At 42.7% G+C, this 12,578-nt stretch overlaps 1 protein-coding gene across 1 annotated transcript in view; it reads left to right on the top strand.

Annotated features, from left to right (window-relative positions):
• Nucleotides 1-10,891, top strand: part of SOCS6 (suppressor of cytokine signaling 6) — a 33,935-nt gene extending 23,044 nt beyond the window's left edge. Inside the window, exon 3 of the mRNA XM_069569304.1 lies at nucleotides 5,264-10,891. Within this exon, the coding sequence (XP_069425405.1) occupies nucleotides 5,393-6,967 (1,575 nt within the window). The 5' untranslated portion in view covers nucleotides 5,264-5,392 and the 3' untranslated portion in view covers nucleotides 6,968-10,891. The remainder of the gene's footprint in view (nucleotides 1-5,263) is intronic.
• Nucleotides 10,892-12,578: the final 1,687 nt, after the last annotated feature.

Here is a 12,578-nt window from a genome sequence, read left to right as displayed (position 1 = left end):
CACCCACAGTTACACGGAAGGTTATTAAAGTACCCTGCCTTTCCAGTTCTGCTTCTATCAGAGGTTGGGTTTTCTTCTTCCACTTTAAGACAACATATTGTAACACATTCAATATAAACACCGACGAGAGTCCAGTTGTCTTAATAAATTGGACAGGTAAAGATTTACAATCATGTAAAACAGTGCCTCTTCTCTCTGAATTCGAATTCTTTGGGAAAAGGTATCTGTTTTTCTTGAAAAGTGGTTTATGTTATCATGTAATGAATACACTGTCATTTTAAATGAATTAATATTTTTAAATCTCAGTTTTAATTTCTAATAGGAATTGAATGTAATAGGGTTAAAAAAAAGCTCTCAGATTTCCCAGAGCAACTGACTGTTAAGAAATGATTTCTGTATAACCTACACAGACAGAGCTTTTTGTAATCTTCAGTAATGTTTAAGAGGACAGAGAGGTCCCGAGACCCAAAAGTTTGGGAACCACTGACTTCAACGCTAGCACAACCAACAGGGCCGCTGTCAGAGGAGAAAATGTGTGTTTCGGTGCTAGCAACTGGCTTTAAGGTCTGATTTGCTGTTTTTCCTAGAGGCAAGTTATCTAATGTATTGGGGCAAATTTTATCTCTCTGATACCTAGTTTCCTTACTTGTAAAAATTGACAGTAATAAAGCTGTTTTGTTCGTTGAAGGTTAGGTGGTAGTTTTGATGTTGTCTTTTAAAAGTTTTTTCATTAGGTGTTACAATGCCAAGCATGACTACCACCAATCATTTATTTAAAAAGAGATTGTGAAATTATTTGAAAATGTTATCTTCTGCCTGGGTGGCGTATTCACGTCTAAAACTTCCCCTTGAACCTTTATGCACATTTTCAAGTATTGGGTTGGCCAAAAAGTTTGTTCAGGTTTTCTTGTGAGCACTTATGAAAAACCCGAGTGAACTTTTTGGCCAAGCCAATACATGTGTAAACTTAAAATTTTACAATTAGAAAAGCAGTGAAACTAATTCAGAACATTTACTTAGGCATGATGAGACAGATGGTAGTCCTATAAAAAGATGGCATATATTTTTGGAAGTGCAAACAGAAAAACAGATACTCTTAAGAATTCCAGAGTAATTTAATCTTTGCCTAGAAAATGAAAGGAAGAGATAAAAGACCATATGGCCTGATAGAACTTTGTGTGTTTCTCATGTTTGGGATTGAATTTTATTTATTGAATGTTATTATTAAGTTGCATATGGATTTATAGTTGAAAAAAGAAATTATCATCAAGTGATAAATTGCCAAGTGCTTTTACTATAGTTATCAGTCTTGTTTTCTGTGAAATGGATGCGACAGTGGGAAGCAGAGATGTTTGAACCTCAGACCTAGTAGTTAGTTAGTTAGTGTTAGTCACTCAGTTGTACCCGACTCTTTGCGACCCCATGGACCGCAGCCCACCAGGCTCTTCTGTCCATGGGATTTTCCAGGCAGGGATACTGGAGTGGGTTGCCATTTCCTTCTCCACGGGAACTTCCTGACCCAGGGATCTAACCTGGGTCTCCTACCCTGCAGGCAGATTCTTTACCATCTGAACTATGAGGGAAGCCAGACCTAGTAAGGGTGAGTTAAAAATGATGCTTGCACATCCGAGTCAGTTACTGATTGTGCTGTTGAGACAACTGCGTACATCAGCATCAAGTCGTCTGTCACTGTGGACCTTTCCTTTGAGTGTTCTCACTCATCTTACTTTGTTGTTTATTGAGCAGTTATCTGTGGCCTGCCTTCTTTGGGCCAGATCCATGATGAGTGCTGGGATAACACGCTGAGAAAAAAATGGACACTAGTCTCTGCTTTTGTCAGTTACAGCCTTCTGGGGTCATAGGTATTAATCAAGTAGTTATACAAATAGATGTAAGCATACATCCCAGATGGAAATTCGAAGCTGGAGAGGTGTGCAGTGTCCTCGGATCCCCTAATTGGAGGATTTCACCTAATCAGGAAGAGCAGTTTATGTTCCCTGAGGAATTGACAGATGAGCTGAGGTTCAAAGGAATTAGTCAAAGAGGAGAAGGAAAACGGAAACAGTTCAGGTCCAAGGAGCAGTATGTTAAAAAGTTCTATGTTGAGTGGGAATATGGTGAATATGAATGGAGCAGAAATCACCCAAGACAGCCAGACTGTGTAGAACTTTATTGGCCCTGTTAAGGAGCTGTGTAACCTTTTCCTATGATGATGAATTACCTCTTGAGGTGAGGTGTGAGGAAAGTGGAGGTGGGCGGGGTGTTTGATCACTGTACCTCCTGGGCCCCTGCCACAGTCCTGGATGCCTGGGACACATCAGTGAGTGGAAGAGGAGAGGGGTGACAGAGAGCCTGTTAAAGCAAGACACTTCTGTTGTCCTGGGTAAGAGGGTTTGCCGTGTAGCCTGAATGGCAAGATCAGGGCAGGTCTCATCGAGACAGTGACGTCGGGAAGACTTGACCGAAGCTGGGGGCGGGGGGTTGTTGTATGACGTTTGCAGCCAGCTCCCAGGCCCTCAGTGGCAGTGTGTTTATAGTGTTCTCAGAGCACCGGGAGGTGAGTGAAGAGAGCACTGGAGGAACAGGGTGAGGACAGGAGCCTCAGCCCCTGTTGTCCTTCACTGAGGGAGCTGAGAAGCTGTTTCAGGTTGTCGTCGTCCTGCAGCGGGGCAGGCAGGATTTGAGGGAGGCCAGTGCCTCTGGGCAGGATCAGGCAGTCCAGATCCTGCCGTGGATTCTCTCCTAGTCAGGCCTCCTTTCCGCATCGTGTTCTGGATCTTTCTTCATCTACTGGACTTGCTTTTCAGAACTTAACCTCCTTATTCATCTCTGAAGCTTGGACTTACAGCATGTGGCACGTGCCGCAGATGTTTTCCCTCCAGCCCTGGGACAAGTCTGTGTGTGTTCCTCACTGCATTAACTGTGTCTACGCACACACGTTTCTAGTGGTTAGTATATCCTTAACTGGGGGACCTAGAAGGGTTGCAACTGCAACTGCTGCCTGCCAGAACTGAGGCTGAATGTTACTTAATGTCACTAAAATTATGTCACAAAATTGGGACCTTATGAAGAATTACTTGCAAATGGAAGTTAGCTGTGAATAAAATGCAGTTTTAAAATTCAACTCTACATGCAGTTGACTCACATTTGAGTCTCTCTAGTGCTTATACGTTGAACTTGAGCTCTCCTTGCCCATCCATTGTTAGAAAATTTTAGAGGCAACATGACCTGCTGGGGAAGCTTGGATAGCCCTCCCTGAGCGCTCCAAGTGACTCCAGGGGATTGTTTTTTAACATTTTAACATCTTACATTTTATTCAGAAACGATTCATCTGTTTTTCAGATGAGGCGGTTTTCCATTATGGCTTGGCAGAGGATATTGACTGGTTCCCTGTGCTCTGTGCCACACAGTAGGGCCTTTTTTATCCGTTATGTATGCAATGGTTTACATCTGCCAACTCCAGCCTCCCAGTCCGTGCCTCCCCACCCTCAAGCCCCCTTGGCAACCACAGGTCTGTTCTCTGTGAGTCTTTCTGTCCCACAGCTAGGCTCATTTCTGTCCTATTTCAGACTCCACATGCGCATGGCACCATACGGCATTTGTCTTTCTACTTAGTCCACTTAGTATGACCGTCTCCAGTTGCATCCATGCTGCCTCAAATGGTGTTATTTTGTTCTTCTTTAATGGCTGAGTAGTATTCCATTGTGTTTATAAACCGCATCTTCTTCATCCATTCATCTATTGATGAACATTTAGGTTATTTCTATGTCTTGGCTGTTGTGAATAGTGCTGCTATACACATAGGGGTGCGTGTATCTTTTTGAATTAGAGTTTTCTCTGGATATGTGCCCAGGAGTGGGATTGCTGGATCATATGGTAATTCTATTTTTAGTTTTCTAAGGAACCTCCATACTGTTTTCCATAGTGGCTGTACCAATTTGCATTCCCACCAATGGTGTAGGAGGGGGTTCCCTTTTCTTCACATCTTCTCTAGCACCTATTATTTGTAGAGGTTTTTTTTTTTTAAACCATTTATCATTTATTTATTATTATTATTATTTTTTTACTTTACAATATTGTATTGGTTGTAGAGGTTTTAATGATGGCCAGTCTGAGGAGTGTGATCTGGTACCTCGTTGTAGTTTTGATTTGCTTTTTTCTAATAATAGAGAGCTGAACTAGCATTTTATACCATTCATAGAAAGCCAGTGGGGCCTGACCCACTAGGTCAAGCTTTAAGTGGAATAGGTTTACCTGCTGGGGTTTGGGAGTTTGGGGGTAACACTCCAGACACACCAGACATAATCCATTTTGGATACTGAGCCATTGATCTAGTTTATCAAGAATTTGCTGATTTTCAGTTCTTATTATAAATGGTACTTTCTTTACAGCATTCCTGTTTTGGGGGCTAAACATGTTTGTTTTCTCTTGTATTCACGGCCTCTAGTTTTATGGATATTGGTAATTAAGTTTTCTTAATCTCTGTAAATTGACGGGTTTTTTTTTGGTGGACAAAATTGGATTCGTTGCTAGTGAGCCAGAAAATGATCACTTAACACAGGGAGGTTTTTATTAGTCTTCTCATCACCATTTTCTGCCTGTTAAGACAAATAACGCAGTTTCTCTTACTGTGAAGAACTGTACTTATTGTTACGGGTGTCCCCTGTAGGTGAAAGCACCTGTCTTGGGAGGTCTGGGCTGGCCGGGCTCTGGGATCGTGCAGGTGGACAGACCCTGTTCTCAGTAGACTTGTGGCTGTGGAGGGCATGTCTAGGCTTTCCCCAGATAACTTGTCACAGATTATGGACTTCCTTTAATTCATTTTTACAGCTGTTTAAAGATTTAAAAATACACCTAGGTTGTTGAAGAATTGCTTGGGCTTGTTATGGACGTGGTGCCTTCTTTGCTGAGTGTTGGCTCTCTGCAGGACACACGCTGGTGGCTGGGACCGTGTGGGTCATTGTGAAAAGGGCGACTGACTCAGTGTTAGGAAGGACAGGCACGTGGACCATAATTAGGGTTAAATCAAAGTGAGGTGCAAGGCGAAAAACGTTAGGGTTTGTTCCTGAAGCATTATCAGATGTTGGTCAAATAGGCGGTGATCTATTGTGCTGCGTGAAATGGGGGAAAAAAAAAATCTGTCCAAATGGAGCTTACCTTCTTATACTCAGGTATCTTTGTTCAGAAACTGAAGAATTAAAACTAAGACTTGTTGTGGAGACATTATTTAATGTGACCTTTTAATTTTTTTTTTTTTTTTTAGACAGTGACTCTAGAGGGGAAATGAAGCTGGAAAAACGCATGGATGCAGCCTCGCCTGCAGCCTGCCCAGATGTCCGTGGATAATCTCCCCGAGAGAAATTGAGCCCCTCGGATCAGGTAGCTCGTCAGAATGAAGAAAATCAGCCTTAAGACCTTCCGGAAATCTTTCAACTTGAGTAAGAGCAAAGAAGACGCGGAATTCATGGTCGTACAACAGCCAGCACTAGCCGGCGACTTCGGCAAAGAGGAGTCCTTGTTCGGGAGCTGCTACGGGAAGGAGATGGCCGGCTGCGAGCTGCACGGCGAGGACGAAAAGGGCGGCGGCAAGAACCGGGCCAAGAGCGAGAGCCTCATGGGCACGCTCAAGAGGCGGCTGAGCGCCAAGCAGAAGGCCAAGGGCAAGGGCGGCGCGGCCGCTGGGGGCGCTGCGGACGAGGACACATTCTCGTCGTCGTCGGCGCCGCTGGTGTTCAAGGACGCGCGGGCGCCGCGGCCCATGCGCTCCACGTCGCTGCGCAGCCACCACTACAGCCCCACGCCCTGGCCGCTGCGGCCCACCGCCTCGGAGGAGACGTGTATCCGGATGGAGGTGCGGGTCAAGGCGCTGGTGCACTCACCCGGCGCGGGCCCGGCCCTCAACGGCGTGCGCAAGGACTTCGGCGAGCTCCGCCCGGCGGCCGAGCCCGCCTGCCCGTGCCCGGAGCCGCCCGCCGCGCCCGGGAGCCCAGCGCCTGCGGCCGGGGACCTGCGCCTGCGCCTGGGCGAGCACGTGCCTGTGGTCCTGGGCCTGCTGCCTCAGGACTACCTCCCGTACACCGTGCCTTTGGACGGCTCCTCCCCGATGGAGGTCTCGGCCGTCCCGCCGCCCCCGGCCGCCGGGGGCCCCTGCCCCACCCGCCGCGACGAGGACCCCGGGCGCCCAGCGCCCGAGCTCTTCGGCGACCCGCCGGTGGGCGGCCTGCTGGCGGGCCCCGCGGCGGGGATGCTGCCGAGCCCGCGGGCGGGCCCCGACGACGGGCCCCCCCTCTCCCCGCTGCTACCTCCGCTGCAGACCGACCCGAGCCAAAGGACCTTCGCCGGGCTTGCTGGCCCGGACGCCCACGCGGCCGACAGCGTGCGCTGCCACTTGAATTTCGACCCCACCTCGGCGCCCGGGGTGGCCAGGGTGTACGACTCGGTGCAGAGCAGCGGCCCCCTGGCGGTGACCAGCCTGACGGAGGAGCTCAAGAAGCTGGCCAAGCAGGGCTGGTACTGGGGGCCCATCACGCGCTGGGAGGCGGAGGGCAAGCTGGCCAACGTGCCCGACGGCTCCTTCCTGGTGCGGGACAGCTCGGACGACCGCTACCTGCTCAGCCTGAGCTTCCGCTCGCACGGCAAGACCCTGCACACCCGGATCGAGCACTCGAACGGCCGGTTCAGCTTCTACGAGCAGCCGGACGTGGAGGGGCACACGTCCATCGTGGACCTCATCGAGCACTCCATCAGGGACTCGGAGAACGGCGCCTTCTGCTACTCGCGCTCGCGCCTGCCGGGCTCCGCCACCTACCCGGTGCGGCTCACCAACCCGGTGTCGCGCTTCATGCAGGTGCGCTCGCTGCAGTACCTGTGCCGCTTCGTCATCCGCCAGTACACCCGGATAGACCTGATCCAGAAGCTGCCCCTGCCCAACAAAATGAAGGATTACCTACAGGAGAAGCACTACTGACAGGGCCCGCAGCCCGGCATCGTGCACTTTGGGAGAGAGAGAGAGAGACTGAGATACAGTTTACAGACTTTTCATCGCCATCAGAATCTTTCGCTGCCATACTCTTTATTTCAGTTTTGTGTGTAAAAGAGTGTCCGGTCCTTTTAGGGGTGGGGAACCGTCTGCGAGGTGTCTTGGGTTCATTTTCGTTCTTTACAAAAGGGAAGTCTGGAGGTTTGAGGTGTGAAGTCTTTTCCATCAGCGTGCAGACTAATCACAATGTGAATGATCAGATTCTCTTTACCCACCCACCCCCAGTCCTTTGCTGCTATCCACTGTGATTTTATGCATTAAAAGCACATTTCATGTGTATCCAATCCTGAGTAAAGTTGAATGAAACTTGCAGAATGAACCTGTTATGTCTCTCTTTCAGTGGCCCATCTTCAAAGATCGTGTTGAGTCAGCATAGCCGTGTGATTAATCACAAGAGTTTACACCTACATCGAAAATGATTTTTAATTTCATGCTCTACAAAGGTTTATTTAGAATTGTGAACTGACATAACCTTGGGTATTGGAATGCAGGTCTGTGACATATCTTTCTGCCACATTCGTTTCTAAATTGTTTGAGGTTGTGCTGTCTTTTGGTTATGAGAAGCTGGATTTTTCTGTTGCCTTCATTTTCATCTTGTGGTTTGTCTGTTTTTAATAAATGGCCTTACATTAAAAAGTTGTAAAGAAATGTATACCACCAATTTAAAAATTGTTGCCTTTTCTGTCATTAAACTCTGGTACAAATTGGCATAACGTATAAAGACCTATGGAACTAGAACTATCAAAGAAATTATTAGATGATCTTAGTTTCCTGTGATAAGCAATTTTTTGTTATCTATACTTTCCTCTGGTAAAATGTTTTATCTGTGATTTCTTTAGCTTAGACAACATTTTCTTGGGTGAACTTGATGTAGAAATGCTTTTCATAAATGGACTAGATCTCTTGCAACATTAAAGTCTATATAAAGTTTTAAATTGATCTGAATAGAAAGAAAATGTTTTAAAGTTGGGTTTATATTTTTCATTTATGTAGTCACCATTAAAATGTGCTAGATTTAACACTTCCGTCCCCCACCAAAAAAACAAAAGCAACAAAACCAAAAAATCCCAGTGACTTTAGTTTAAAAATTGTGGAAATTGTGGTGCACCGTTTAACAAAAATGTTAACACGGAATCAGGTGTGTGCATTTACCTACCATATATACTGCCATTTATCCATGGGTTTCTATTTTTAATTTAGCTAAGTCTTAAGTAAATTAGCATCATTAGTTTTTTCATCTCTCTTGATTCAGTCCTTTGCAGGGTGGGGGTAGTATGTTATATCCAATAGTTTTTAGTTATTTTGAAATGCAGTACTTATTCACTGCAGATTCTTTAGTATTTTGAAATTGTTCCATCCAGAAGATGTTTCTAGCTACATAACTTTAAAGAAAATATTTCCCCTTCCAGTGAAACATGTAATTTAAGACATTTCTTCCTTTTCCTATCTCCTGTCCCTATTGAAAAAAAAAAAAGGGTGAAGGTCTTAAGTCAAATTTAATAGCTTTGTCATTCAGACATATCAGTATCCCCATTTTTTTTTCTGTTTCTGTTTTTTTTTTTTTTGAGTCAACTGAGAATTACCAAGAAAAGGCCCAGTGTATTAATACCTGTGTTATGGTATTTTGACTTAAAGGGGAAAAGGTACTTAATTTTGGTGGAATGTTTGATTGTACCTTGTTGCAAAGACTCCTCTTTCATTTTCTGATATGTTTTCACCTAACAAGATGGAATATGGAGTATACTGTAATAATATAATTTAAGTGTTCATTATAAGCTATTTGGATTAAGAACTATTACAGAGTTGTAAACTTGTTATCAAATTAATGCAAGACATTTAAACTATTTTTTTGCAAAACTATTTATTTTTAAACAATTTAAAATATATCTAGGGTGAGTTAAAAGTCCCTGTGCATCTATATTAGATGGCAGGTATTGTCACAGAGTCACTGTGTATTAATAATAAGTGTTGAGATGGCTTCTCCGTGTTTCTAGAAGCATTGACATGTACTCTTTGTGAGACCGTGGTGCACAGAGGTCTTTGGACTGCCCTGAACCCTGTCTTATGTGGGCATAGCCTGTTCCCCACACCTTCCTCATGATAACCATGTGTTTAAGATCGAGCCATTTGGTTTCAAGTTAAGATCATCCTGATTTCCATATAAATGTCTTGAAAATTGTATTTTGTGTTTTTATGGAGGGCAAGTCTTGATACTGTTCTGATTCAGAAAGCCAATTCGTAGTGTGCTTTTGTATGTTCATAATCTAAAATTCCTTTAAGTAAAATCCCCTATTCTAATCCAATTTCAGATTGCTAGGGTCTGATAGTGTATCAATAAAAATAAAAGTGTTTGTAAAGAAATCATTTACAAACAGAGAGGAATATTGCAATGTTTTTTGCTTCTGTTTAGAGAACCATTTGGCCGAGGCAGCACAATATACTGAACAATTGGCTTTATAGGCTAGTAAAACATTCTGGTTAAAAATTGAAAGGGAAAAAAGAGAAGGCTTCATCCTGTAGCTTTTGTGCAGGTAGCGTTTGGGTGAATTTCTGGATTCTGCTGAATGGTGGCTTAGATGACATGGGTGCTGCTTGTAAGTGATTTCTTAAATGTTTGCTTCTGAAAATCTGAGCTCAAGGCAAGAGAACACAGGAAAGCTGTATCCTTCTGCCATACGAAATGAATCAGAGTTGCTTTTTATCAAATATCTCATCCCAGAAACATGATGGAAGCCAGAAGCTATTTCCAGGCTTCCTAGGACACTGTTGTGCTTTTTTTTTTTTTTTTTTTACAAATAATAAGAAAGCATAGAAAGTACTTGAAAAAGTCTCCTTTCTCTAAGGAAAACTGTGCCCCATTTTGGTGCAATAATCTGAAAATTTTAGAAGGTCAAAAAATGTCACAGGAAACGATCATAGAATTTAAAATAGTTTTTAAGGAAACCAGCTACACAGGGCAACCATCTTGCTGTTAAAAGAAATCGTGCCAAAAGGCTAAACCATTGGAATATAGGAAATAAAACCCAAGTACAATATACAGGATAATTTCTGAGCCAGTATTACTAAAACAGGATAAAAGTTACTGAAATCTTCAGTAGGTTATATTCAGTGTCCCTGCTAGTGCTACCAGTCCGAATCTCTTTCTTAACAGTGCTTTCAGAAATGCCAGTTTTGATCCTTGTACAGTTCACATTGTATATGAGAGAGATTTGCTTTATGAATGATTCAAAATAATCCGTTTTAAATCTTCATGGCTTTTCATCCAACGTGAAGTCTTAATTTGAAGTCACACTACCAGCAATAGACAGTTTCGCTGAAAACTCTAATAAGGAACACTTGCCAGTTCCATAAATAACTTTAAAATTCTAAAACAAAGTATTGGTACGCTAGTAATCACAAATTCGGTTTCTTTTAATACTTTTTTAATCCTGTAAAGATTTTTTATAAACATCCTTTTTATTAATCAGTCATAACATGGCGAGTGTGTAGTTGCTGTTTCTGAAAAGTGATTCAACCTCTACTTCCAGAGATGATGAAAAATTCTTATAGAATTTTGTAATAAGTATACATGTTGGGTTAAAGAAATTTTATAGTTGTCGGAGTGCCATGGAATTAATACTTGCAATCCAGATTGCTGTAGTTTACACTTTTTCTGTATGTTTCGAATCAGGTGTGTACCATTTGTACTGAGAACACCACAGAATGAATTATCCAAAGTCCATTGATTTTAATACGTGTTTTGGTTTGTAAACAAACTATAGTAATTTCTTGCACATTTTTGGAGATTAATCGTATAAAGAATTTATGTATCTGCTTCTAGATACAACATGTAAATAAAAATTTCGTTCACAAGATCTGCCTTGTGGTCTGTTTAATAATCAGATGCAGAGTTTGACTTGTAATTAGTATAGAGCTAACTGAGTTATTTCTGGGCGTCCCATATACTGGGCAGAGACTGGAGGTAGGGACCAACAAGTTTTAGTAAAACAGGAAAAGTGAAATGGTGACAGGGGAGACAGCCAGTGTTGCTAAAGCCTTCAGCACAAAGGATGGAGCGAGTTGGCAGAACATTTGCAAAGCAAAGACTAATTAAAATAACACAGTAATAATAAAACCTCTAACAGAATGTTAGGCCAAATGATAAAAAATGTTTGGATTTTGACATTTAAAAAATATGTCCCTTATTACTTCATGATGTTCAATAGAATCAGGTGATCTTTCTGTAGGAGTTACTTAAAAATCCTTTCATAGACAATGATACCTAATAGCCACTGAGTTGCCGTATATGTTTTGAAGTTCTTGAAACACCACATTGGGTTGAACGTTCACTTGAAAATTTGTTGTTCAGTTACGTTTTAACAGGTCATTTATCCTAGCTAATACAAAGATAAATTTTTAAATGACCTGGTTGAGAATATATCACAAATTTTGACTTTCATAGAATGCAAATAATGTGTTGTTCTAACCATGTTTTCTAGAACGGGTATCAATTGACAGCATTGATTCCAGTATCAGACTTTACTGATGGTGGTGCTAATGAAATGGGAAATTAAGGGAAAGAGATGGTCAGGTCTCGGGATCTATGTAGAAGTTTAGACTTTACAGACTTAACACCCTAGCCAAATAGATTCTTACTCATCCAAACAGAGCTGAACTGTTGCTACAGTAGAGTCGCTCAGTCGTGTCCGACTCTGCGACCCCGTGGACTGTAACTGCCAGTCTCCTTTATCCATGGGATTCTCCAGGCAAAAATGCTGGAGTGGGTTGCCATTTCCTTCTCCAGGGGATCTTCCTGAGCCATGGATAGAAGAACATGGGTCTCTTGCATTGCAGGCAGATTCTTTACCATCTGAGCCACCAGGGGAGCTTACTATTAAGAGACTTTTCTAAGTATAAAGACAGGTCAGCTTAAAAAGTATCAGCAGATACGTGCTTGACTTTATCTTATAATCTATAGACAATACATTAGAATATGTAATGAATCTGTACACCTTTTCCAAAGGAATACTCGAGACAGAAGTATCTATAAAGTGATAAATGACAGTCATCAATCAGATGAAATAGTATAGATGAAGCTCCTCTTGATGGTCATGCAGACAGTGCTCACTGCCACCTCATCTTTAAATTATTTTTTTAACCTCACAGGTTTTACTTACGCTTTCCAACTTTTCCGAATCAAAAATATTTTAACTTTTATTTCACTTGAATTTAGTCCTTATCCTGCTATTTTAATCTCCAATCTTTTTTTTTTTTAACTCTTTAGCTTCATTTAAACTTCATGTTTTAAAAATCCTTTAATTCTTTTAGTGTATTTGTATTCCAGTTTCCAGTTTTAAGGGCTTCCTAACCTGTAACATCTTTAAAAAAAAAACTTGACTTCTGTTTTTCCTGCTCTTTTTGCATGACTTGTCTTACTAATGGATGTTTTTGCCTCATCTGCGTTCCCCATCCCCTTTCCCCAGGCTGCTGCTGCTGCTGCTGCTAAGTTGCTTCAGTCATGTCTGACTCTTAGACCCCATAGACGGCTGCCCGCCAGGCT

Source organism: Ovis canadensis, chromosome 23 (assembly GCF_042477335.2).
Source record: "Ovis canadensis isolate MfBH-ARS-UI-01 breed Bighorn chromosome 23, ARS-UI_OviCan_v2, whole genome shotgun sequence".
NCBI classification, from domain to species: Eukaryota; Metazoa; Chordata; class Mammalia; order Artiodactyla; family Bovidae; genus Ovis; species Ovis canadensis.
This window is presented reverse-complemented; position numbering and strand designations above follow the sequence as displayed.